Source organism: Mus caroli, unplaced genomic scaffold (genome assembly GCF_978045245.1).
Source record: "Mus caroli unplaced genomic scaffold, Mus_caroli_1 scaffold_4, whole genome shotgun sequence".
NCBI classification, from domain to species: domain Eukaryota; kingdom Metazoa; phylum Chordata; class Mammalia; order Rodentia; family Muridae; genus Mus; species Mus caroli.
The window spans coordinates 106,064,581-106,092,370 of NW_028227259.1; the positions used below are offsets into that span (position 1 = coordinate 106,064,581).

The window sequence follows — 27,790 nt, forward strand, 5'->3', positions numbered from 1 at the left end:
TGAACTATGACCCTAGCAGCCAATTTCTGCAGTTTTAAGTAGAGATGAAGGAGATGTACACAACCAGGGAAACATTACGGAAGTAAGAGGAGAAGCAGAATCAGTCTTGGTTTTCTTTTCTGAAGAACTTAAATTTAAAAACAACTTAAAATTTTTTCTTTTTGTGGTAAATAGTAGGTATTTATTTGAAATGAAAAAAATACTTAAGTACCTGGACTATTGCATTTACCATGGATTGTTAACTGTCTACCTTTTTGCATCAGACAGAGATACAATGAACACCCAGAATCACAGATTGCACACTAGATAGGAATTCTTCAGGCCTTTTACATAACCACCAGAGAAACAGATCTCGGATTTTGCAATATAGTACAAAAGTCCACAATCAATCCAGTCTTAGCCAGTATCTTCAATTTACTTCTGTTGCTGTACAAATAATTGGCCATTACTAGGGCTTACAAGTTAATAACAGGACAAAAATATACATGGCACTGACACAAAAAGTCAGCTGTGTTAATGGTCATGCAACAAGTAACGAAACTTGCTGAAATGAAAAAGACTTCCTCAAAACAGCTTCAACCGCGTAAATATTTTATACACAGTCTGTTTACCAAAACAAAATGTATTTAAATGATACAAAGCAAAAATAAGTTTCTACCACCTTTATACATAAGAAAGTGCAAAATAACTTATCTAGATTTGTTTTGCTATTCTCCAGAGGGCTGGCTGCTACGGGCAGCTACTTCTCGTCTTCAAAAGCGTGACGTCACACTTGCACGCTACACACGAGTGTGTCGAGTACGTGGATGAGCAGTGGGTGGAGGGGCGAGGGGTGAACAGAGGGGTCAGGCTGGAGCCCTGTGAGGTACTTAGAAAAAGAATGCAGGCCGCAGGAAGGTGGACATACATAGTGTATATATTGGTAAGCAGATTGGCACGAACATGGAGGGCCAGCCAGCCAGATGAGCAATGAAGCCAAGGGATGTGAGCCCAGTGCCCAGAGCGAGTGTCTCTGTGATTTCTGCAGAAGGGAAAAGAAAACAAAAACCAAAACCTGATGGAAAGAAGACAGTTGCCCACAGCACCAGCTGCCAGAGGAAATGCCATAGTGAGCGAGGGTTTGCTTTCCACCTACTAGTTATGGGCTGGAAAGTTTATGAGCGTTCATCCCACAGCATGTCAGGTTAGACAGACAGTGGAGCAAGCTTCAAGTGGCTACACACACATTCCTCTATTCAAGTCTTGAAAACACCTCTGCCATTGGGTATGGGTAAACGAGGGTCATGGGCCACAGGAGGGCGCTGCTTTCCAAAAGTGTAAAGTAACACTGTTGCAAAGCGTCCAGAGGCAGCCAGGGCCTGCTCACTGCTATGCAAAAGCAGTTTCTGCAATGGAGGAACACCGGCATCCTTCTAAAGAAACAATCAGGGGTGGGCGGCACTGAAAGGAAGGAAAGCAAAGCAGCTTTTCTTCGGGTGAGAAGCGTTAATGCCGACAGTCCTTTCATTCGCGTGTGTATTTGAGCGTTTAAAATGGAAGTGTTGGGGTCGATTTTGATATGTATCACAGACTGGAGGCTGAAACCTAGAAAGGAAGGTTGAAATTTAGGAAGCATAAGGCACTAAAGCAGCCTTCACGGTTTCTCCTGGAGACCTGCTTATCAGGAAGAACGAATTTGTTCCGAAGCTGCTTTCAGCCCATAGGGTACAAGGTCACTGTTGTACCACATGCCTGTTTCTGGACACATGTGCATATATGTGCATTTTAGTGCATAAGTGTGCCTGTCACCAGGGCTAAAGATGGAGAGCTGGGGAAGCCAAAGCCACTGTCCTTTGCGTGAAATCTCCCTCCATGAGGGTGTCAAGGCCTGTCCTTTCTTTCTTGGGCCATTAGTGACCCCATGTTGTTCATCAAATCACAGGGCTTTTAGAATTGTTCATAGTATTAGTGCTAAGTATCTGAAAATGTTAAAATCTAGATTAATTGTTTTGATTTCATATATATATATTTATATTTATGTACATAACACACATTTTTAAAAAATCCCACCACCAAAGCCATTTTTCTATAAACTTCTCTTAGCCTGACAGCTTTCCTCCTCCTGAATGTGTGTGTTCTGTATCCAACTAGTAGAACAAATTAAATAACTAAATATTAAAATACTGTAATTATATTCATAGCAAAACCAAAAAAATAGACATTGATACAGTATAAATCTCACTGTTTTCAGGTAGATGGCATTAAATGGTAAAGGTTCATTTTAAGCACTTCTGACATGATCCAGTTTTACAAGATTTAAATGTTAATTCTGTACACCCTTTTTTTTTTTTCTTTTTGAAAATAAGCTGTAGTAGAACACACGTGTCCCCAAAGACACATACTTATGTTCTATGCAGAGAAGCTAATTTGGGGTAACATGCAAATATATTTCCATTAACTGAGGCGGAGCTTTGTCCTGGCTGACATCGATCCATGTGTGATCCCCTATCTGTGCTGCTGAGGTGCTGGGCCTGCACAACGCACAGGTCAGTTGAAGGGGGCTGCCACAGAACTGCAACACTGGAGCTGTAGGTATAGAGCCTCAGACTGGTGCTGCTGCAGAACTGTAACACTGTAGCGGTACCCAGCCTCAGACCATTGGTTATTTCCACGTTACCTTAGGAGCAGACCTCTTCTCCCACGCTGGCCCCTAAAGCAGGGCTACATCGTTTTGGTTACTAGCCTATTTTAAGTGGAGACACTGTGGGCAACTTGAAAGAAATGATATCAGGCACACAGGCTTGGTCTGAACAAGAAAAAAATAGTACAGATAATGTCTTTGAGGATTAAAAAAAACCCAACCCATATTTATAATTGAGAGACATTAGACAGACCTTAGATGGTTCATTGAGTTAGTGGCTTAGTTTGAAGTCTCATGTTACAGGCAATTAGGTCCTTATTTAGAAAAAAAAAAAAAAAAAAAAAAAGGCCTTTATACCTATTTACAATATACACAGCTCCTTGTAAAGAAGTCAGATTTACAACCATTTTCTAGAAGCCTTTTTTTTTTTTTTAAGTTTTTGTTAATTTTTCCAAATAAGGATGAATAGCTCTATAAAAATGAGATGCAAGAAAGACAGTTGGGGATCACGGGGTTTGCTCTTGGAGACAGCTACACTAGGGGAGACTCAGGTCTGAGACGCTCCTGGGAGCCACCTTGCGTTCCTCTTGTGCTGTTCACTGCACAGTACCCGCGCCGGTCACTGGCCTCAGAAGCCGTGATCCAATGATTCCTCTACACTCAGCACTCCCAACACTCAGTGAAGAGCTGTGTAAACGGAGACTGCTTCAGTGCCTCTGGAGTCCCGGCAGGACGTGAAGAGCCCCCTAGGCTGTGGTCTCTCACCGGTCCCTCCATCTCAGCAGTTCCGAGGTCCATCTTCTGCTCCCCTCTCATGCTGCAAGCTATAGTAACAGTTCTGACAGACACGCACTGGGGACGAGATTTTCAGGCGCTTGATTTCTGACTGAAACCGACTGCACCTAAGGAAGAGGGAACATAAATTAGTTCCAGGCCATCCCCGTGAGGCACCATGAGTGCTGTGAGGCTGGACTGGAGAGCGGGCAAGTCTGATGGCAGAGGGCACCATGCTGGAGCAGCCAGCGCCCAAGGCCAGGCCGGTTGGCACTCATGCTACTGACCCAAGATGCTGCATTAACATCAGATGATGTTACAAAGATGCCAGGGGCCATTTCTTTGGCAGACATTAGAAACACAAGAGTACAAACTGAGGGGTCTCATACAGTTGTGAGGCTGAGAAGCAACTATGGTGGCCACCCTGAGCACCAGCAGCTTTTTACTGACTTAGGAATCACTGCTCTGGACCAGTGAGATGGCCGGGTTAGGGTTTGGGGAAGAGGGCAGCTTGGTGCTAAGCCAAGTTGACTGACTGCTGCAGGTTATCATTCACATGTTCCCGGCTTCTGGGCCTACAGCTGTGGCAAGTGAGCCTCATCAGAGAGCTAACTTTCCGTGTATTGGTCAGAAGACTTGGTGGTGCTCATCTTACTCCAACATCCACTTAGATTTGTTGCCTTGTTTTGTTTCCTCCTTGGGAACTGCTCACTTTGTTGCTATCAATACATTGTATATATTTATTAATGGCATTTGGAGATATTTCTATACAAGTGTACAGCATGCTCTGATCTTAACCACTCATCTCTGGCTTTGTCCCCCTTCTCCAGCACCTTAATACCTAGTCATCATGGTTCGACTTGCAGGGCGGGCCCACATTTATTTTCTTAGTTTCAATTCAGGGAGGGCCAAGAACGGGTGCCGTCTGTATATGTCTGTATACGGTCTGCACGGCCTATCACTTAGCACAAACGTTCCTCAGTTTCATTCTTTTGTTCATTTAAAGGGCAACTACTACTGTAGGCGTGCTTAGATGACAGAACCTTGCACCATTCTTGTAGTATGTTTTATTTAGTGTGTGTCCCTGTTGATAGCCATGGGGCTAATTATGTTTGATGCTAATTCCATTCTCCGGTGAGTGGCTGTGAACTAGGAATGAGTCAGCACTCAGGTGATTTCCTGTAAGCCTGCTTCTCACCTTAATTTGTAAAATAAAGGAGAGCTGATGATTGGGCAGATAAAAGGGAAGGTGGAGAGAGAGAATGAGGAGAAAATGGAAGAGGGAGAGGATACAAAGGAGGAGGAGGAAGAAGTAAAGTGGAGCAGAAGCACATGACCTGGAGAAACCGCAAATTCTAAGGGGTCTCATAGATGTGGAAGATGGTAGTGTAGCGGTAGATCTGCCAATCTAGGCGTACAGCATGTATTCATATTGAGTTGTATTTTCATTGCTGGAGCATATTTGGGTTGGGGATTTACCGCAACAAAATGGTGCCCAATGTATTGATTTGAATTCAACTAACTTGAGATAAAGGTTCAGAACTAGATAGGGAATATTATTCACTGACTCCAACTAGAGTGAGCAGTGATAATTGCCTGCTACAAACAGGTAGAAGTCTGTGGCTCTGGGTAGAGAGCACAACAGATAGATGGTGTAAATGTGGCTCCTGGTAGAGAGCACAACAGATTTTAGGTTTAAATCCTGGTTTAACAAGCTGCCTCTTATAAGCAGGTATAAAGGAAAGGAAAGAGGAAAGGAAAATAGAAGTCTGAATCAAGTGTGGATGGTATAATAAAGTCTGCAGGAGACTTATTCTGTCTAACTTGGGCTCCACGGGAATTTTGGGTTAATATCCTAACATGACAAATTAGAAAGGCCTAAATAGGCTAAAATGTGTGTGATTTTGAGTATTGTGGTGGTTTTATTGTTCCTTTAGGAACAGGTTTTCTGGTTAGCGGCTGAAGGCTATGCTGATTTGGAGAAAAGGTTTTGTTTGTGTTTTTGGAAAAGGTGATTAAGGTATTTACTCCTTCCAGAATGATATGGATAAGATTTGATAGAGGGAGACCCCCCTGAGAACTAGATTCCAGAGAATCAAACAAAAAGGTTATCTTGATACTAAAATTTTGTTTTGAGATTTATATATTATAGAATATAAAGCTTAGTGAATTTCATTGTCAGACATGCTGAACTGACCTGCCTGAACTCCTGATGTCTTGGTATTTTTCATCCATATCCAGTCAGGGCACAGATATCAGAGATTAATACAATCATTGGTGTGGCCTTCTTAAGACCAACCAACTCTTCCATTTTCCTACCCTTCCCTCTCCCTTCAAAATATCTCAACGCCCATATTCAGCTTGAAGTAGTTATGAAGAGTCGTCATCCCAGTTCCCTAGGCTTTGGGGCTAGGGGTGGTTATTATAGGTTGTCTTTGATACTAAAAAAAAATTTTTTTTTTTCCGAGATAGGGTTTCTCTGTATAGCCCTGGCTGTCCTGGAACTCACTCTGTAGACCAGGCTGGCCTCGAACTCAGAAATCCACCTGCCTCTGCCTCCCAAGTGCTGGGATTAAAGGTGTGCACCACCACTGCCCGACTGATACTAAAAATTTAAAGTACAAGGCTTAGACCCAGTCCTTCTATTGCTGTTGTTATAAACAGATCTGAGATGTTTAAGCCTGTGAGTTAAGGGCCAAATAGGAAATTCATGGTTCTGAGTTTATTGTTAGGGAGTTTTCAGTTATTTTAATAGGAAATGGCTGAGAGTAGATAACAGAGAACAGTCTAGATTACATCACATAGATAGTTGGTTTTCAAAAATGTCAGAAGTCCACAGAATGTGATGTTTAATGTTATTCACTTGCTGTTGAGACTAGTCTGCTCCTGACAGCTTTCCCTGTCTTGGATTCAAAGAGGAAACTGAGCATCTGTGAGTTACTCCAGTTGTGGCAAAACAGCCACTAGGCAAGAATTGCCTCATTTCATCTACAGCCATAATACTGTCCAAAGAAAGGACATCATTACAGGTCAGGAGAGCTTGATTCTGCCAAGACAGAGTAGGCTAGTCTTTAATATTCCTGTTTCTCTAAGTCTGTCAGATGACCCTGGCCAGTAGACTGAAGACTGATGTCCAATGTGTTGAAGTAAGGGACTGTCCAAGTGACCAGCTGTCGCTATAAATTGGCTAAATTTTGGAAGTCGTGTTAGGCTTCCTATATATTTTCAGTTAATATCAGTCGTTTTGGATTTCTGATGGGGTTGAAAAACTACATAGTCTCCTAGCCAACCCAGGCGCTTTGAGAGGATGGTTTTCAGATGGCATTCAATCTAAAGCCAAGACATAGCCAGGTGTAGAACTATAGTCTTTTAAGTAAGGATAGACCACAAAGGTTCTTTTTAATTAACAAAGATGATGGACTGGGTGTTAGGTCTCTTGTACTTTATAAATTACAAAATAATAATAGTAATGTTCAATTATATTTGAGATAAAAAATAGTCTTTTAATTGGACAGAAAGGGGGAAATGTGGATAGCCCTGGGGCTAATTAATTTAAATTTGATGTTAATTCCATTCTCCTGTGAGTGGCTGCGAACAAGAAATGTGTCAGCATTCAGGTGATTTCCTGTAAACCTGCTTCCACCTTAATTTGTAAAATAAAGGAGAGCTGATGATTGGGCAGATAAAAGGGAAGGTGGGGGAGAGAAGGAGGAGAAAATGGAAGAGGGAGAGGACAAAGAGGAGGAGGAAGAAGAGGAGGAGGAGGAAGAAAAGCAGAGCAGAAGCACATGGCCTGGAGAAACTGCAAGTTCTAAGGGGGTCTCATAGATGTGGAAGATGGTAGTGTAGCGGTAGATCTGCTCAATCTAGGTGCACAGCATGTATTCATATTAACTGACTTGTTTTCATTGCCGGAGCATATTTGGGTTGGAGATTTACTGCAACATGTGTCCGTTTATGTGTGTGTGTGTGTGTAGCATATGTGGAAGTCGGAGGACACAACTTCTGGGAGTTTGTTCCCATCTTCCATCATGTGGGTGCCTAGATAAAACTCAGGCCATGGGGCTCATCTCCAGTCATTTTTTAAATATGCAGTATCTGTTAACCTCTCGCTCATTGCTGGACACCCAAGGCTGACTCTACGTCTTGGTGCCTGTGACCAATGCTACAATGAACAAGGCTATGCAGGATGGATGGTTTTTTGTTTTTTCCCCATATGCTGCCTGACTTCATTTTTTGGCCAAATACCCAAGGATAGCTGGGCCGCATGGCAGTTTTGGTTTTAGTTTCCATATGTGCTGCGCTACTTCATATCCCTTGGCAGCATGCAAGAGCCTCTTGTCCTCCCTCTTCTTTGGAGCGTTTGGTATTGCTGGAGACAGCTAGTCAGACGAGGGCCAGACAGACTCACTCTTGGTTTGATCTGTATTTCCCTGCTGCCCACTGATGCTGAGGACTACTTTATGTACATATTGATTATCTATGAGGTATCAGACTACCTAGCCAACATTAAATCTAAATTGCTTAGCTTCTGTTGTGTTTTTAGTTCTTTTATTCTAGATGGGAGCTCTGCCTATCTAGATGAAAGGCCATGAACGGTGAGGACTAGCAGTGGGTGGCCACCACCTCCCTTTCTGTAGATGGTGCTCAGCTCAGCCCTTTTCTGAAAGAACCTTTTAGTCTGAGACGATCTCGGGTGTCATGTTTTGCTTTTCCTGCTTTGGAATATGATCTAGAAAACCACCTAAATTGGGTTGTTGGGTTTTTTGTTTTTAAAAGAAAAGGTTTCTCTGTGTAGCCCTGACTGCCCTTGAACTCAGAGATCTCCCTGTCTCTGTCTCCCAAGTGCTGGGATCAAAGGAGTGCACCACCATTGCCGGGCCTAAGCTAATATCTTAAAGTGTCTCTCCTATGTTTTCCTTTGGTACAGTCAGAGCGAGGTCTTGATCCATTTGAGTTAACTTCCTTGCAGGGTAATAGAGATCTCGGATGTGGTTACCAGGGTTTCCAGACCCAGTGTTGAAAAGGCCGTGTTGTTATCTTTGATATTTTGAACTACTCATCGGCTAGGTGCAGTGCACAGGCTTACCCGAGCCTCCCCACACTGCCCACTGGCCTGTCTACCTGCTTTCATCCTTGCACCAGGATGCTGCGGCTGTCGTAGCTTTTGACTTCTTTGTTCCCATATTAATTTTAGAACTGCTTTGCAAAGCTCTGTGAAGAATGGCACTGGTGTTTTGACGGGGGACCGCAATGCCTCTGTAGCTTACTTAGTCCCCGGAGCGCAGGCATCTTAACTACATTAACTGTTCTCGTTTGTGCCCGAGAGAGACCTTCTGACCTGTTACTGTCCTCCTCCGCTTCATTCTCAGGTGCGGGTGCACACGTGGGAAGCTCATTCCCCAAGCCGTCTCCCAGGCCAGCCTGGACTCCCCAGGGTGTCTGCTCCAAGTACGAATGTGTAGGTGAGCATCATCTTATGGTGACTGCTGTCATCTGCTCTGGGACACTTGCGATGGTCACCTTGGAGCTATGCTTTGGGGGCAGTGTCGCCTCACAGTGGAGTTTCCTTCTCTTCATGTTTTACACTGAGATCTGCACATCCCCTGGAGCTACACTGGTTCTCAGTATCAGCCTGACACAAAAGTCACCTTGGAAAAGTCTCAACTGAATGGCTGCCTCCTTCCAGTTGGCTGGTGGGCAACCGAGTGCTTAAGAGGGTCACTGGGCTGGCTATGGGGGATTTTGTGCAAAGGCTCAGGAGTGAGGCAGCGGAGGGCAGGAAGGCTGTGGGCCAGGTTCTACTTCCTGCATAGCTTTCCTCTGGGCCACCACAGAGCAGTCACTGCTCCCAACAACCTTTACTCACATATGAGAACAATGGATGACTCAAGGAATTACCTATACTTAATATTTGGAAAACACTCCCAAGAGCAGCTACGTGGCAGTGTTGTGCTCCACCTGCAGCTACAGGGTCAGAGCACACTGCCACGTAACAGGACCTCCTGCCCCAACCTCACACAAGTCCCAATCATCAGAAAGGCTGGTATCGGCCTTCCTTCTAATTCATCCTGCAGTCCCCGGAATAAATAAGTAGTAATTACCACCCCCTGACCCTTTCTCCAGCTATCCTTCTCTATACTTGATGTCATTCTGACCTAGCAGCAGCTCTCAAGGAAAGCTGTCTTTATCCATCTTTTAGCCACAGAGAACAAGCTCAGAGGGTTTCAGTCACTTACCTGAGGTGACAATAAACATTTGGTCAGAGTCAGTGGAAAGGCCACCTCCTCATCAGAAACCATAGTTGCTTATGAAACCCCAGAACCTGCTTTAGAAGATGATTATACGGGAGTTTTCTGTGAAGCGTTTAGACAGAGGCACTGTGGGTGTGCCAGAATGTGGATCTCTTCTGCGTGTGCCAGGCGAGGAGGCGCCAGGCGAGGAGGCCTGCTGTGTAATCAGGGACTGGCAAGCTCATGTACTTTCTGGGTCAAGAGAGACTCCTGCCTTACAGCCCAATGCAGACTCCAAAGAGTTTAAAAAGTAAAACTTGCAGACTTTAAGAGAAAATTAAGTTTCCTGACACCAAAATCCTAATACATGCGTGCGCACACACACATCGAACCATAAGTAAGTAAGTGCAGCCATACCGATTAGAACCTTTCTGCTAGACAGCACAAGTGCAAACTTAAATACAAGCCACAGACTTGCAGGGAAGGATCAGAGTCCAGGGTACAGAGAGAACTCAAGGACAGAGACTGCAAAGGGGGAGAAAAGAAGGCAAGAGACAAACCTACATGGAAAATGGGGAGTTTCCCAAGAGCATCTGAAAAGATCCCAGTGGCCCCAGCGTTGAGGTTAAACCAACGAGGCACATTTCCTTAGCCATTAGACTGGCAAAAGGGAAACAGCTCACTTGGCAGTACCACGAAGGACTGAGGACTTGGAAGGCTCTAAGGCACCTGCGGTAGCACAACTGCTCCTAGAGTCACAAGACACGGGCAAGATCCAGAGTTAAGTCTGTGCCCCATGGAATGTTCTACTCTGTCTCCAGGAGAGGAAATCCGGCCCTTAGGCCAGAACATACTATAGCCTTATATTATTTGTAAAAGGGAAAGAAGACACCAAGAGTCCTTAGGAGCGAGCGAGCGTAAGGGACATACATTCCTAAACTGTCCGGAACATGGTTAAATCCAATATACTATAATTGTTATTTGTGAATGGATTTAAAACAATGGGAATACAACTTTATAGGAAAGGGCAAACAGTGCGCAGTGTAAGGCTGAGAAACACTGTGTGCATAGTCACAAATGCTGAGGGGTGTACAGACTTACAGACAAGTCAGGTGCAATCAGGGAAGGTGGGGAGGGAAGGCAGGCTTGTGTGCAGGGTGGCCACACACACACATATCCTGTGTGCCTCTAGAACAGTTCTGGCGGGATGCATGTGCATGCTGCATGTTGTTGGGCTGGCAGCCACTGCTGGTGACTGTTTCTGTGCTCTCTCTCAGAGAGGGAGAGCTCATGATTGCAGAAAAGGGAAGAGCAGAAGGGACAATGGGTCCACACAAACTCCCACCACAAAGAGGACACAGCCTTGCAAACCAGCACCCGTGCAGAGCACAGCACACCCAGGTAACTCACTTCTGACAGAAGAGCTGCCCGCAGTTCCTGCAATGGTGCCTTCTCTCTGTGAGGGAGAAGCGTACAGAGCATCCCGAACAGCTGTCGCCGCCTTCATCCTTCACCCAGTGGTCAGCGGCTGAACGGCCAGGCTGGTCACTCACAGACCAGCTGAACACTCGGCCTCGACTGTCACCCACAAGGATCCTGCTGTGATCCCTGTGCAAAACACAAGAAGGCCTCTGGTCTAGGGCTCAGGGTGTTCAGAAGGAGCCCCATTCCCTCAAAGGATGTTAAAGAAGAAAAAATTAAAAATGAACCTGAATTCCCGCCCCCCCCCCCCATTTCAATTTCCTTTGGCTCAACACTGTGTGAAGTGCACCGATAACACCTTGGTTTATTTGTTGAGAATTAAAATCTACACAGTGGCAAGTTTCAGACCAAAAGTACCAGACCAGCTATGATAACATGTGCCACAAGGACCCGGTTAAAACATGGGTCCCTAGCCATGCCAAATGACCCAGAAAGGGAGATGGGCTGGAAAAAGCCTGGCTCTTACTTGGATACACCCAATGCAGTGACCTCGGCTGGGTGCGTGTTGTCCTTTCGATCAAAGGCTGTGTGCATAGTCAGTTTGCTTCTGAATACCAGCTGCCGCTCCCACCGGTACCCTGAAACGAAGACGTGTAAGACCCAGACAAACCAAATCTAGGGAGTTACATGAATCAAGGAAGAGGGACTGTGGTTTCTTTTTTATAACATGCCTAGCCTGATCTATGGGAGAACTGTAAGAGACTTCGGTCTTTGGCTCAGGCACAGAGTTGATCAAGGCTAACCCTAGGATAAATCAAGAGAGCTGGACCCCAAACACATGGCCTGTCACAGGGCTCACAGGCAGGGAGGGAAGACATCAGAACTCAAGTTACCAGGTTTCAATCTGCTGTAACTTCGTGCTTCGATGGGGTTGGGATGCGGGTGGGCAAGGGGGCCCTGCAGATGTGCTCTGGTCTGGCCCTCAGAGTAGTTCACAAATATGAAGCCATCTTTCTCATCTAGACTGAGCTGGTCAGACCAGCGCCTGGAGTCGTCGGAGCCGCTGTCGGTACACCATGTGGCGGTGGCCCTGCAGGAGGCTGCCCGCGGCCTGTGGCTGGTGCTGCTGGGCTGGCTGGACGTGTCCTTGGGGTCCTGGCTGACACTGGGCTCTTCTGTTTCAGAGTCACTGCTGTCTTCATCTTGGGCTTGCTGCCCTGGGTAAGGCATTGGGGAGACGAGAGACGGGAGACTGACTCATCAGTCATTACACTTGTCCCTGCTCCGTTTGTCCATTAGATGGGAGGCACACTTACAACCAAGCATAGGTAGCAAGATTGTACACAGTAAGAATGCGGAGCATAGTCCTTAGAATCCCATGTCCTAGACCGACCACAACTGAGAAAATCCTTAGGTGGCATTTGATCCTTCATAGTAAAATCAAAACCACACTCTCCCTGGCAGTCTGGCTCCTCAGGTGCTCTTCCCCTCACAGTAGGTCCACAGCACTGCAAGCAGTGACTCTATTTGAACTTGTCTTCCCAAAGTGTGTGGGCACTGGTGTTACCTGTCTTTGCTGACACCTCACAGTCTAAAATCTTACCCAACTCCTTCAACTCAAAGCACCGCCTCCCTCTCCCAAACTCCCACCATGCCTCGGTATCCTGTGTTCTTCTCTGCACTCTTTACAGCGGCAGAGGGGAACAAACAGGAACCTCATCCATGCACATTCCAGAGTGTGTGTGTGTGTGTGAGTGTGTGTGTGTGTCTGTACATGCGCATGCATGTGTGTGGTGCTGGGAAACAAACATGAGCCTCGTCCATGCACATTCCAGAGTGTGCGAGTGTGTGTGTGTATGAGAGTGTGTGTGAGAGTGTGTACATGCGCATGCATGTGTGTGGTGCTGGGGAACAAACGCGAGCCTCATCCATGCACTGAGTAACCATGTGACTTCTAAGACAGTGACTTGTGTAAGCTTTGACACTGAATCTTCCCACTGTCATTTCACGCTCCCCACAGTTCCCTACCGCCTTCAAACATCTCTCAAAGGAGGGATCCCCAGGGAAAAGTGTGAGCAAGTGGAACCGAGAGGAATGGACAGCGAGCATGCCAAGTGCCAGCATGCTACACACTCCGACTTAGGCCTTAGCGACACAAACGGAGGCTCGGTGGAGGCTTATCCTCACTCCAATGCTGCCGAGGGACAGCTTTGATCTGCAGTGAGCCAGGCTGCCCTTCAGTCTCATCTCCAGTACACAGTCCTTCTCCATGGACTTTCCCCTTTTGCAAACTGGCCACAGTATGCATGCATGCGGAAGATGGCACTCGCTGTCTCAACGCTCTGAGTCCTACCCTCCTTCCACCCCACTAATCTCATCTGCTTTAGTCATTCACTAAAGAAAGGTGACTCATTTCAGGGGACTCCATCATCCAATGCCTTGGATAAAGCAGGTGACCTCCAACAGTTACTGATTCAAATTTTCTGAATTTTACGTTCTTCCTACCAACACTTCGGATAACCTCTTCTGAAGCTACAGCTGCGCCTGTGGGGATTTACATCAATCACAGTGCAAGCATTAAAGCGTGCTGTCTATGGATTTCTCTTTCTGGCACAGAAAGCAGGCACTCGGAGTTTACCGAGAGGAGCTGTGCCCTTCTGAGAATGTGCCTTTCTACGCAGGAGCTCCTTATGTTATTCAGCAAGCTGAAAACTGATTCTTTCCGGCAAGTCACTAGTGTCAGGCCAGGGAGGGTCAGCAACACAGGGTAGGACGCTGCTGGCTCTATGGTGCTGTCCCCAGTCTTTCTGTAGGGAAGTCACCTGGCTCTGCTTTAACTGGAAATTTAAAGTGCTTCAGAAATAACAGGTAACGGTCTTCAGTCGGAATTAGTGGCCCACGTGAGCAGGATCAGGTGGGGTGAGTACTGATGTTTGGCCCGTGAGCAATTTAAGAGCCTGGCAGTCTCCTGTCTCCATCCCACAATGCATCCCATGAGCTGGGCACAGCAGCTCTAGAACTGAGGTGAGGGGCTGCCTGACTCACCCAACCCTGCGCCCCACAGAACTGAGTGGCAGGCCCTTGAACCGTGGGGAAAGCACTCCTGTATTCAGCTTGCACGGCTCAGAGGGTGGGCTTTGGTGAACTGGAGTGAAGCTGGCACACATGCCCACAGGGTGGCGGCGACAGTGCTGTGTGTGCAGCCTTGCCTGTTTCAGCTGCTCAGTCGGAGCTTTTCCATGTTGATCTAATAAATACATGAAATGACTCCGTGCTTGTCAAGTACCTATCTGTGCTTCTGGGCAGCCCTCCTGCATCTCCAGGTCTTCCACAGGCTCAGGAGCTGGTGTTTCAGGAACCTGCAGGAATTCCATTCTCCAGAACTGCGGGGAAATAATGTGGACATGACGCCACTCAGCAAACAGACTGGATACAGCAAACACGTTAGCTCAGGAAGGTGTGCTTTGAGGGTTAAGCGGGTGAGTCCACTGACCACTGCTTAAATTGGGTTTTCTGAATCCGTGAGGCCAGCTGCCTCACATGGTAGCTGTCCCTTCCCAGAGGGAAAGGACCCTGGCCAGGCAAGTTTAAAATCATGATCAGTGTGGTGGGCTGAGTGAGCATGTTTGGGTCCCAGCTGGTGGACTGCTCAGGAAGATCAGGAGGTGTTGGCCTTGCTGGCAGAGGTGGGTCACTGGGGATGGGGGTAGGGATGGAGGTGGAGGAGGGGGCTCTGAGGCTTCACAGGCTTCCACAGCCCGGGCTTTCTCTGCCTCCTTCCTTTTTCCCTTTACCCTTTGCTTCCTGATTTCAACTTGAGGATAACAGGTAAGCTCTCAGCGACTGCTCTTGTGCCCTGTCTGCCTGCTGCCAAGCTCCCCGCCATGACGACCACGAACTCACCCTCTGAAACTCTAAGCCCCCAACTAAATGCTATCTTCTATAGGTTGCCTCGATCATGGCGCCTCCACAGAAACAGAACGGTAACTGAGCTAGATAACTGCACAGGGAAACCTCCGTTTCCTACAGAACCTCTCCAGGTCCTGCGTGATGAGTGCAAACCTCACCTCCAAGCATGTTTGTCTGTGGCAATTTTAGTACTGTCTTAGACATTTAGCAGTAGGAACTGTTGCCTCAAGGACTACAGGCAGGGGTGTGTCCCTGCAGGACTGCAGGCTGAGCCACAGCATGTGACTTGGGAGTGGGGTCAGCTTCACTGTCTCTAAGCTTGGGCCTGTAATTAAGGAGGGTGATAATTAGTCACCCAGCTTTGACAAAGGGCACAGTTAAGGATAACAGGCCTAAGAGGGGAGAAAATATATAGCTACAAAGAAAAAGAAATCTCCTGAGAGAAACCCAGCCATGTGAGGGACTACAGAGGTAGTATGCGCACTGTCTCTTCTGAGATGCTCACCACACAGAAAGTAGCCAAGATGATATGTTGCATTATGTTTCAGGGGACCAGCGTGAGAGTGGTCTTCTGTGTGTACCTATGAATATGCATGTGGGTTGTGTGTAGCTTTCTCTCTCAGGTGGACTTACCCGGACCACTCCATCTGAGTGTCCTGTCACGATGACATTCTGCGTGTCCCACTCGTTCATCTCGGACACGCAGCAGCAGACAATCTGCTGGCTCCGGCCCGTGAATGTGTTCACACTCACGATGGGATTCCCATTGATGCTCCACACGTGGATATACGTGCCTGCGCAGGACACAATGTCCCCCTGACAAGAAGAAGGGGAGTCTGAGCTTCATAGCACAAGTCTAGCTGTCAAAACCTGTCAGTCCTCTGACTACAGGCTGCATGAGGGGAGGTGTCCTGGAATTCAGTGCTTGCTGATTTACATGTCTCCATTAGAAGCTTCTTCAGGAAGTCAGAGCTGAGTCCCTGCTGGGCACCTCCCCTCCGTGAAGCTGTGTCACCCAAGGGTGAGAGGGACCATTCTAATTAGGATTGTGACTTCTGGGTGTGACCAGAACCTATTCCTGCTTCTCATTGGAGAATTGAGCCCTCAACTAACTTTGACATAAAGACTCAAGCACCGAGACCAGAGGGGTAAGAGGATGATAAGCTCAGGTGTGCTACCCGTCCCTTCAGTGACCGAGAAGACCGATGGGGCTGACGAACTACCCTAACGACGAACTACAGAGCTACTGCAAACTCTGTATTTACAGCAAGTGAGGGTCCGGGGTTAATCCTTTTTGCTGTACGTGGTAAGTGAGCACTTTGGCTGTATTGTCACTAAAAACTTCAACTGAACTCTTTGTTTGTTTGTTTGTTTGTTTTGAGACAAGGTTTCTCTGTGTATCCCTGGCTGTCCTGGAACTCACTTTGTAGACCAGGCTGGTCTCGAACTCAGAAATCCGCCTGCCTCTGCCTCCCAAGTGCTGGGATTAAAGGCGTGCGCCACCACCGCCCGGCTCAACAGAACTCTTACACTCTTAATGAGCCCCACGATCTCATCACTAGAGAAGCGTACTCTACGATGTTTTATTTTCATCGACTCTCGCTCTCTTTAAAGTGCACAGCCGTGAATGGATTTTCAGGGAAAAAAAATGCTGCCTGGGTTAAAAAACTTAACACCCATTTGCTTTTCAAGCAACTTATTAACCGAGCAGACGGCAGTGGCACCTACAGTGGATGTCTGTTGACTTAGGAAACACTCAGTTTGCCATTGGTTTGGCAATACGCTTCCTCAACCCACGACTCACTGTTAGCTCATTAATGCAAAGAGCAGAGACAGGAGCTCGGTGGCCGCGGAGCTGGGTTAGGAATGACAGTTTGTTCAGGTCCCAGATGATGCAGGTTCGGTCCCGGGACCCGCTGACAATTATGTGGTAGGCCAGGGATGCTGTGGCACAGGTGACAGTATCAGTGTGGCCAAGGAGAGCCTGCAAAAGAGAACAGCAAGAAACCAGGCCAGTTACAACAGCATGGCGTGATGGTCACCTAGCAGACTCCACACTTCTACTTGTATCAGCAGACAGACAGGCTTACAAATATAGAGTTGGATGCTCAGGACAGGGATGGGGTGACAGTCTAGCTGTTCCTTTCCACCTTCACATATTTCTTGGAGGGAAGGGAAATGGTGACCCAGATCTTTGAAGGAAGAGGGAATATCAGCCGCAACTGGCTTGGATTTCTTTCCACTCTGCCCATGTGATCATGTACTGATTATGGGTCCCAAAGCAGAGACTATAAGCTGGGCTTCTAGTCTTTTGCCACAAACTCCTATGTAGACAGTATTGAGGACCTGCAATTTAAAAAGGTGTATGGACAAAGTGCAATTATTATATTATCCACCCCCCCCAAAAGAAATTAGGATTGTGACCCTAAAGATATCAGGGAGGGCGGTCTTGCCATGGTGTAGCCCTGCTGCACCGAGCAGCTCTGCCATCTAGAGGAATGCTGAGCAAGCCCAGAAAGCTGTTTATCAGGCCACAACATCCGCACATAAGCATCAAAGTACTTCACAGAGGCAGTGTGACCCTGCTGAGACTACCTTCATATGGCTAACCTCAGTGGGACCAAGGAGCTTTGGTCTCTGTGGATGACTGTTGGTCAATAGTCATGGATTTAATTCTTTCCATATATGCCTAAGGCAGCTTTATTTGGCTTTAAAATGGCCTTGGAGTCAGAATTAAAGTTAAATTTTGGCTTTATCTAAAAGGTAATATCCTTTTAAGGTATGCCTTTTAAGGTCTGTCCCTTCACCTCTAATACAGCAACTATGTCACTCGAGGCTCAGAGTTCTGTGTGATGTCCTGAACACAGTAGGTACTGAAGAGATGAGGCTCTTAAACTGCTTTTCAAATTACATCCTAAAAACACAGATGTCCTCTCCTTATTTGAAAACACCTATGATGAATCCTCACAGATCAAGTGTTAACAAAATGGCTGGAGAGAGAGAAGGCGGTTCAGTGGGCAAAGGTTCTTAAGTACACGCTTGGTGTCCTGAGTTCAATTCTTAGAATCTACATAAAGTTAGAGGAGGGAACGGACTCCACAAAACAGTTTAAGTGAAAATAAACAAAAAAACCTTTGTATTAATTAAAAATCAGTAACAGACTCTTACTGATTAAATGATCAAAATACTTGTCAGCAACACCTTGGGGATTTCTCTGGACACGTAAGTGACTTTGACGTGTCCTTAGATATGACAAATGACAAAAGAAACAAGGACATAGTGGTCCAGGTTAGTAGAGGGTGTTAATGTGAACCCACAGCAAATATAACATGGCTTACAAAACCTTCTGTGTACATATAATTCCTAGGAAACATTTGTATTTTTTAGATATGCTGAAGTACAGTTCCAAAGGCAACTTCCTTTTGATTTTAAGAGGCAATTTTTGAGAAATAGGCATAGTCTGACTATTGAGAATAACAAGTTTGGGTTGGGTGTGCTGGCACACACACTTGACTCCAGCACCCAGGCAGCTGGGGCCATGAGTCTGAAGACGGCCTAGACTACACAGCTGGAAGTAGTCTTAAGCAAGAGCCAAACAACCCTCGTCCACCTCAACATGTTCTGGAGTGGCTCTGGCCTGAGGGGGCCTTTTGTAGTCTCTGGAGGCTGGTGGCTGAGCAAGACTGCGGTCTGCCCTCCCCCCTGCCTAGGCAGCCGTTACCTGCTTGAGAGTGAGGGGCTTGGCCTTTTCTTTGGAGGTGCCCATCTCCCAGACACACACCACTGTGCTTGTTCCGCCTGTGATGACGAGCTTGGGGTTGGGGCAAACGGCGCAGAGGATCTGGCCCCATTCAGACAAGCACTCATAAACAGTCACTGCCTGTAAACAAAGCAGATGTGAGCCACAGGTCACCAAGTGCTGGGGACTTCAGCAACAGGAGGGTCAGAGCTGAGTTCCCAGGGAAGAGGTCTCTGGAGGGACCTCATCCTGGGCTAGGTTCAGTTACAGTTGACAGGGTTTCAGTTACAGTGACAGTTCCACTCAGATTCTACCCTAACTGCCCAAGACTATCTAAACTACGGTGGCTGCTAAGCATCAAATTTCAGAGTCTGACTTTTCTCCAGTGAGGGAACATGATGTTCAACCTGTATGATCAGCACGGCAAAGGGAATGTATGCCGCAGCCATGGAGAGTGAGCTGAGGGAGCACAGGCCTGTTTAGGGAGCACTCTGCCCAAAGAGAGCAGTACCCAGTATAACCAGAGGGCTATGCAGTCTATCTGGGTGGGAGGATCCCACAGGGGCCGCCAATGGATCACGGATTTGCTTTTCCAAGACTCAGCAGCAGTTTTTGGTGGGTGGGATGTGGCTCCTTTAGGGACATGGCAAGTGACCAGATTGTGACTTGCCAGAAAGAGGCTATTCAGGCTGCAGAAATGGTGAGCCCTTTGCTGGCTAGGATCTTAGGAAAATTCTGGGAGTGGTGGTGGGGAGTCATCAGCACCCACTTCACACATTCCCAAAGCCACTTGTTTGGGCAACATAACTGCTTTACAGGCTCTCTCCTGTCTGCAGCGGTTAGTCCTCCTTTTTGCCTTTGGAAGAGCTGCTGACAAAGCCTGGTCTGGGTTCTCCCTGCCCGCCCTCCCCCCCTGTTAAGCCAGGTTGTTGAGACTGTGAAGGGTCAGGGCTGGAGGGAAGTGGAGTTACCTTGTCTGACTCATAGGTCCCCAGTCTGCAGCTGAGGTCTGCATAGCCCCAGGCGAAGGTCTTGTTCCACGCTGGCGGGATGAGTACCTTGTTCTGCTCCACGGCGAGAATGCCTTTATCCGTGCACACGATTTGCCCCACAGGCTCTTTGAGTTCTACAGAGAAATCATCCCATTGAGACAGCAGGGACTTGGGATCTCAGTCTCACACACCCAGGAAGGCATCCTGACCGACCACAAGACTGAGAAGGGGTTTCAACGGCAGAGCCCGGGGGCCCGCCATCTTACCTTTCACAGGCGTTAGGGAAGGCCTCAGGTTGTCTAGGTGATGGAAAAAGATCTTGTCACTTGTGGCTCCTGGTGGGACAGAGATGCCTATGTTGTCTCCATTCAGCCGACTCCGCACTCGCTTTGGTGGATGAGGCTTTTTAAACAACTGAAGAGGATAACACACTTGATGGGATAATGTACTCAGCCTTTCTATGCCAAATGTGATTTTTCCCCACTGATAAGCGTTAGTTACAAGGATCAAACACTATATTATCCCTGTCTCAAAAGGCTAAGATTATTGTGACACAGGGAAGAAGGGCCACGCACGGTGTCACTGCCAGCTGGGGTCAGCACGCTCACTGCTGAGCTGAATTGGCTTTCTGAAAAGATACAATCTACTCAAACTACAACTGACCCACGGCCATGCTACAGTGACGTTAAGCTAAGCAGCTCTCCATGACCCGGTCCATTCTGGCCCTGAAGGCAGGCAGGCCCTCTAACAGGACTGATTCCTGCCTGGCACAGCCGTCCCTAATGTGACTAATGCCTCTTTGGTGTCTTCGAGGTGCTCATAATTTGCTGCCAATCTGTGACCTGACCCCGTTGTTCATTTGAGGGAAGAATTCAGAGAGGCCAAGAAGATTCCAAGTGCCCACACCGCAGTGATCAGGGGCAGTTATGCCATCAAAGCGCTTGCTGTCAGGCTCATTTGTATGTCTTTGCAATGAAACGTGTATGTGTGTGTGTGTGTGTGTGTGTGTGTGTGTGTGTGTGTGTGTGTGTGTATTGTCTACACATTTGCGAGTTGTAAAGCAGAAACACACCATGCCTAGGCATTGAAGAACTTTGATGGGAAGACTGTGCTGGCTAGTTTTTTGTTAACTCAGCATATGCTGGAGTCATTTGGGAAGAAGGAACCTCAATTGAGAAAAATACCCCAACCAGGCAGGCCTGTGAGAAAGCCTGTGGGGCATTTTCCTGATTGCTGACTGATGTGTGAGGGCCCAGGTCCACTGTGGGCAGTGCTAACCCTGGGCTGCTGATTCTGGAGTGTATGAGCAAGCAGTATGAGCAAGCCACACGGAGTGAGCAAGCCACAGGGAGTAAGCCAGCAAGCAGCACTCTTCCATAGCCTCTGCTTCAGTTCCTGTCTCCAGGTTCCTGCCCTGACTTCCCTGGATGACTCTTAAGATAAAATACACCCCACCCTCTCCTACCCCACCCCAGGTTGCTTTTGGTCCATGGTACTTATCATAGCAGCAGAAGTCCTAAGACTAAGATGAAGGCTATGACACTGTGCAAAGTCACAGGCATATAAAGTTACACACCTACTATGACCAAACAATCTAGGTATTCTCTTTTATTTAATGGAGTATCTTAAAAATAATTCTCTTGGTCTCTTAAAGCAAAGTAACACAGAAATCCTGCAGTGGTACAGAAATCCTTTAAAAAGCTATTATGAAATTTCATGTGCATGCACGTGTGCACCTCAAGTGCCCTCAAAGGTCAGAAGAGGGGGTCAGAGTCCCCTGGAGCTAGAGTTGTGATAACCTTGAGCTACCAGTGTGGGTGCTGGAAACTCAATTGGGGTCACATGTGACAGCAGTGGGTCTTGATGTCTGTTGAATATATTCATTTCCTATAGAGCGCCTGCCCTTGTGACCCTCAGGAAGGAGAAAGGGCTCAAGCAAAGGGAGGGACGGAAGTAGCCCCGGCACTCCGGTCTGAAGGTCGACTCATTTCTCCATGGGAGGATCAGCTGCACCATGGAGGACTCTGTGCTGGCTGTCCTCTAGTCTGTCTCTGCTTTTCCACAAGAAGGCTCACCATTGTTCCATGTGTTCCCAGTGTCAACACTAGAAACCGCAGAGCTGGCAGACCCACAGACAGGAACTAAAGACATAAGAGGTGTGGCATGAACTGAGAAGCCTGGGTCCCTAAGTGCAGAGCCTGCAGGCCTTGTCATGGGCAGGTGGCATGAGCAGCCTGGCCCTGCCTGTGTCCTCATGGTCCTGTGGCCACTCCTAGTATCCCCCACTTCCCCCTGTGCCCTGCATGGTGGGGATGAAGGGGAGGAGGTTTGCTCCTCACTGGCTTCAGTGCTGAGGTGCTGGTCTCCAGTCTGCGTGCTGAGGGCCCTGGCTCTTGGTCGGTCTTTCCAGGAGTCAGATGGTGGGGAGGCAGCCACTGTGTGTCCCAGCACAGTCCCTTTATCCTCTCCATCAATGATGTGGCCCAGACAATTACGATAGAATTCCATGAGGATTAGTTTTAAGTATTGACTTGGCATGGCCTAGAGCCACCTGGAAGCCATACTGAGGATGCATCAAGATCAATCTGGCCTGAGCATGTCTGTGGGCTCTGAATGCCTTAGCTGATAGCACAGCTAACAGGTGGCATAGCGCCCTCAAGTGTTCGACCCAGGGCTGTGTGAGAGCAGAAGTGACCTAAGCACCAAGCTAGTTTCCTCCTGCCTGCGACTGTGGATGTGATAGGAACTGGCTGCTTCATGCTCCAGCCTTGACTTTCCAGTGGACCTGAACCTGGAGCCGCCAGAGAAAAGAAAATCTTCCTTCCCTAAGCTGCTCTCTTCAGGGTGCTTAACCACGGCAACAGCAATGGAACTCAATGGCTAAGCACTCTGCTGTTCCCCTGCTCTGTGTGTGTGTGTGTGTGTGTGTGCATGCGCACGCACAAGAGCACGCACACGTGGCATACAACAAAACTTCTACTTCTGTGGACTGTAAAATGGAAAGGAGAGCAATAACAAGCCATCTACGGAATTTAATGGGTGAATGGTACGACTGCATTAGCAACTGAGTCTTAACTACCTGTGTGATCATCTACCAATTGAGAGAAATATACCACACCTACAAAACGAACCAGACCCACTAACGACGAGAACACCCATACCTGCTTAGGGATCTGGCCGAAGTTGTTAATGAACCCGATAGTAGCAGTCTCCTTCAGTGGGTCGTTGATATTGTAGATATCCACTTGCCCCTCATAAAAAAGGTGATGGAAGACATTCACAGCCTCTACGGCAGCGGGGCCCTGCTGCTTATAGCCAAAGATCAGGTCGATCCACTCGTGCAGGTGGGCACTCACGTAATCACACTCCAGAGCCTGTGGTTCCAAAGCAGGTGGAGTCACATATGGTGTTCCCATAGTAAAAGAAACTTGGCTACGGCCAACAGGAACTAAAACATTTAAGACCCACAAGGACGATACAAGTAACTTCAAGCACGCATGGCATACTGCTCAGGGTCCTCCCTCCACGCTGTGGCCACTGGCTTATCGAGACGCAAGCTTCCTTACCTCACGGTGGACTCTGATGAACTCTCGTGGGTCCCCCTTTGCCCAGGGTGGAAGGATAACATCTCCAAGCTTGGTGCCATTTTGTTTACAGCCTGAGGAGCAGTTGGATGGACACATTAGGATTAAATGTTAAGGGTGAGTTCAGTGGTTAGCTACCCACTGAAGAGACAGAAATCCCATGCCACTTTCAGTACCATGGCTATTCAGCTTCACGGCAAAACACCCCCTTGCCCTTTCCTGAGGTTGTCTGCCGTGGCGTCTCTCCAAGGCTGCTCTCTAGAGCACACCTCACAAAGACTGCTGACTGTGAGCAAAACCAAGCTGACTTTACAAAGTTAAACAGTTTCTTCCTGGTAAGACTCCTTAGGGCTCTGCCAGGCTAAGCTTGCTGTCCTCTAAGAGCAACAGAGAAGTATCTGGAATGCTACTGGCTGCAAAGCTCTTTTCAAGGGCATACGTGGGGCTATCAGAGTCTTTTATGATAACTTCAATACATGAGGTTTCACATCTTTTGACACTATATATGCATATCTCTATCTATCTATCTATCTATCTATCTATCTATCTATCTATCTATCTTATCTATCTATCTATCTATCTATCTATCTATCTATCTATCTATCCATCCCTACACTTCTCGAGTGCGATAAAGGGTATGTGCCACCACACCCAGCTGATACTTAAAATCTTAAGAGGCTCAAACATAGAACATGAATATCTGGCAGTGATGATCTCATTAAAAAATAAAATGTAAAACACATTTTTGGAATGTTAAAAGAAAAAATATTTGGAAAGACTGGGGCCACTTAACAGAAACAAAAACATTTTGTAATAAATACTGACATCTGTCCCAGATTACATGGGATAATCTGGCATTATTAAAGAAATCATCTGAGCCCAGCACTTAGGATGGGGAGATGGGGACTGCATCCTGGAGGCCAGCCTGGGCTACACAGCTTGTTAAAGGCAAGCCTAGGCTACATAGCAAGCATAGGCTACATAGGCCAGCGTGGGCAAGAAGATAAGATTCTCAACTTTAAGAAAAAAAGAAACTGTCTGCTATAAGATTTAAAAAACTAATTGGAATTCTCATCTTAAAATTTTTTTATTGTTAATGAAGTAACTCTAGAAAGTCATTTTAGCTTACAATCTTCCTAAGTCCAAGTGAGATCAGCACTGTGAAAAGTTGCAATAAACAATAAACCAGTGGACGGACTTCACAGTGGTCGTTTATATAACGCTGTTTTTGGAGGTTTGGACAGTAGTGCCATTTTCAAATTTCAGAGCCTGGGCTGCATCCAAGACCAAGGAAAAATACTTCCCGCAGAAACTGTCAAGTGTGCATGGCTGGGACTTGACTACTTACAATGTGGCACGTAGGAAACAGGTTACTGAGCAGGGTGTTGAGTGGAGTAGAAGTTACTGTATGTCTTATGACAAAAGGTCCAATTATAGTGATCACATACCTCTAACCCTCTCAAATGACGCCCCCCACCTCGTGTGTGTGTGTGTGTGTGTGTGTGTGTGTGTGTGTGTGTGTGTGTGTGTGTGTGCGTGTGCCTGCAGAGGCCGGAGGAGTCAGATCTCTTAGAACTGGAGTTACAGGCAGCTATGAGCCCATTTGCATGGCTCTGGGAGTAGAACAAGGACCTTCTGCAAGACGGTCTTCACTCTTAGACACGGAGGCATCTGTCCAGCCTCACTGAGACAAGAAATAATCTGTAGGCCTCTTGAGCAACACTGCACCTTTAAGGAGTACGGATGTCACAAGGGATTTCCAGAGCTAGCAGCCATTGTCCAGACCTTGCAGGCAGTGCAGCGCAGACAAACCCTTGGTTTTCCATGTTCTGCAGCCCCCTGCCCCCATCTCCTAAGTGCTGGCATTGAGATGTGACGGATAAACACACACAGGCTTTTAAGGAAGGAAAGCAGAAGGGTATCTTCTGGCTGAAATATTCCTAAGCAGAAACAGTGGGATTTTGATGATTTCAAAAATGACCTCAAAAGCATGGATCAGCAAACTGAGATCAGGAAACCTTACGGGGATCCAAGCACCCTTCCTCTGCCTGCCAGGCCATGGAAGAAACACCGTGCGTGAAATAGTCCCTTCGAGATTTGCTGATTTAGCACTTCCCCCAACCCCTGCAAAATAGGGCACTCAGAGGATAAAGAAACTCGATTTAAAGTGTTTTGGACTTCTAGTTTTATAAAGCAAGAGTGTATAAAGGGGTAATGCCTCGGGCAACATACCAGATTGAAATGATACACGAGATGTTATACGCCACTCTTGACCATGAAGAGGTTTTCACAACGACGACATGACATGCCCCACACTACTGAACGATGCCCGCGTCACTGTTACATCTCCCACAGACACTCAGCTGAACTCGCTCTTTGGAGGCACGAGATCATTTTACACGCACACTCAAGGGGGGTCAGCAAAGCAGGGTGGATCACAGCGCTGTGAACAGTGGCAGGCCTCCCTCCACCAACATTCCCAAGAAGTCCCAGTTCTACGCACCTAGATCAAAGTTGTTAGAATTGAACAGGAATTCCGGTAAGTAAAAGAATTCTGGGATAAGCTCCTTCACATCCGCCATGTTGTGCTTTGATGCTGAGTACCAGGCCTCACGAACACTGTGGAACATCCGGTCTGCCAGGTCAAAGTGGCCACCCTGCAGGCAGGAGGAAGCAGGTCTCTATTAGGGAACCACTGAGCCACAAAGTTTCTGTTAAGTTCAAAGGCTTTAAAACCTCAAATACCTTTGGCTCCATTCTGATTTCTTGCCGTCCTACATTAAATAATCAAAACTTTACAATCTCTCTCTCTTTGGTGTACTCTTTACAAAGGGTGCCTAGTGTGTCTGTTTTGTAGTCAAAGCAAAATTCAAATATGAAGATTGTAAAAACACACTTAAAATATTAGTCTTTAGGGAGACAATTAAGACCAGAAGGAGATGAAAATTCTCCCACAGTTCGATGAAGTCCTGAGGAACGATTCTCATCTGATCCAGACATGGATGACTGGCCAATTCTACCTTTCACACTAGTTACAAAGTAACAGGTTTCCATGCCAGATTCTTTCACATTTGATCCTGGTTGATACCCTGAGTTCCCTGCCATGTTAATAGAAGTTAACCCGGCATCCAAGTTTCACAGCCATGAGAGTGGAGTAGAGGTTATGAGAGGATAATGATGAAACAAGTTAGCCAGCACTTGTACATATGCAGCCCCCTAGATGTGTCAGCTCCTAGCTCTCATCCCGGCTGTGCATCCTAGTGACAGTCACTAGGAGGATGCCGAAGGCCGCCGCCAGTGGCTGCCCAGGCTGCCTGCTCTGGATGGTTTCTCACTTCACTCCTTGCTTAGGGCTTTCTTACTTCCTAACTCTGCGCTGAGGACCACTGCCCCTTGCTGTCCCCACCTCCCACACCAGGTATTTGCCTGCCATGGGCCTTGTGTAGGTTCTGCTACGTGTTCAAGTGTTTGCAGGACCTCAGAACTCCTGAAGCAGCCTCCCTCCTCTTCCACTCCTCATCTGTGTCTTTCTGACACATTGATCATGCTCTAAAAGTGTTTCACAATACTAAGAATCGTTCACAATCACTAAGACCAATGCTTATTGGTCTCCTAAAACTAAAACCCTGCAAGTCCAGAACAGAGCTCTGTCCCTATCCTCTGATGTCCTTGCAAACATCCAAACAGGGGCCAGGGCAAAGTGGGGGTTCAAAGCAGGCACTGAACATTGATAGAGATTGTGGAGGGGTGACTGTAACCATGGACACAGAACAGTGGCTTTTAAAATAAAACACTTGTTGAATTAAACTGGTTAAGACTAAACTCCTGGGCTGGAAAGATGGCTCAGTGGTTAAGAGCACACTGACTGCTCTCCCGAGTTCAATTCCCAGCAACTACATGGTGGCTCACAACCATCTGTGATGGGATCTGATGCCCTCTTCTGGTGTGTCTGAAGACAGCTACAGTGTACTCACGTACATAAAATAAATAAATAAATCTAAGCATGGACGCACTTAAAAAAAAAAGATTAAACTCCCTCTCCCCGGCTGGAATTTATGCTTTAACAAGATCCTGAACTTGTTCGCTCTAAATGAAGTCTAGTTTATTTATCAATGTAAGCCTAATAGAATTTCAGTTCCATTCTGAATGACCAACTTGTTACCAGTAAAGCTTCAGTGTTCCTTAGAAGATAACATTTTTGGAAAGACAATTTTTAATGAAAGCAGACTTAATTAGAATGGGAAAAAAATATAAAATTTGAGTCTTACCTGAAGCCGTAAGAAGATCTGTGTGAAAGGCTCCATTCTTACGAGATACGAGGCCACGATCATTGCAGATGAATAGTGGGTGCCGTAGTGGTATGCTGGGGTCTCCCCTGCTCCGGACAGTTGGAGCATCATTAAAAACAAAAGAGGAAACGAGAGAAGTAAGTGTGGTGTTAAACAGTAGGTTTGGAAATGTTAGCCATTGTGACGGGCAGCTGGGACACCAAATGTAGGGACACTGCGACCACACTA

The 27,790-nt window shown here is 47.0% G+C and overlaps 1 protein-coding gene across 9 annotated transcripts in view; it reads right to left on the reverse strand.

Moving 5' to 3' along the window:
* Positions 1 to 151: 151 nt before the first annotated feature.
* Positions 152 to 27,790, reverse strand: part of Wdfy3 (WD repeat and FYVE domain containing 3) — a 238,750-nt gene continuing 211,111 nt past the window's right edge. For all 9 annotated transcript variants that reach the window (XM_085836931.1, XM_029478035.2, XM_085836928.1 and 6 more), the window contains 14 exons: positions 27,542 to 27,648; positions 25,777 to 25,930; positions 23,256 to 23,347; positions 22,851 to 23,063; positions 19,956 to 20,103; positions 19,669 to 19,823; positions 18,680 to 18,838; positions 16,763 to 16,942; positions 15,592 to 15,774; positions 14,336 to 14,432; positions 11,943 to 12,266; positions 11,576 to 11,687; positions 11,038 to 11,235; positions 152 to 3,522 (listed from right to left, as the gene is read on the reverse strand). In XM_085836931.1, the coding sequence (XP_085693057.1) occupies positions 3,399 to 3,522; positions 11,038 to 11,235; positions 11,576 to 11,687; positions 11,943 to 12,266; positions 14,336 to 14,432; positions 15,592 to 15,774; positions 16,763 to 16,942; positions 18,680 to 18,838; positions 19,669 to 19,823; positions 19,956 to 20,103; positions 22,851 to 23,063; positions 23,256 to 23,347; positions 25,777 to 25,930; positions 27,542 to 27,648 (2,246 nt within the window). In that variant the 3' untranslated portion in view covers positions 152 to 3,398. The remainder of the gene's footprint in view (positions 3,523 to 11,037; positions 11,236 to 11,575; positions 11,688 to 11,942; positions 12,267 to 14,335; positions 14,433 to 15,591; positions 15,775 to 16,762; positions 16,943 to 18,679; positions 18,839 to 19,668; positions 19,824 to 19,955; positions 20,104 to 22,850; positions 23,064 to 23,255; positions 23,348 to 25,776; positions 25,931 to 27,541; positions 27,649 to 27,790) is intronic.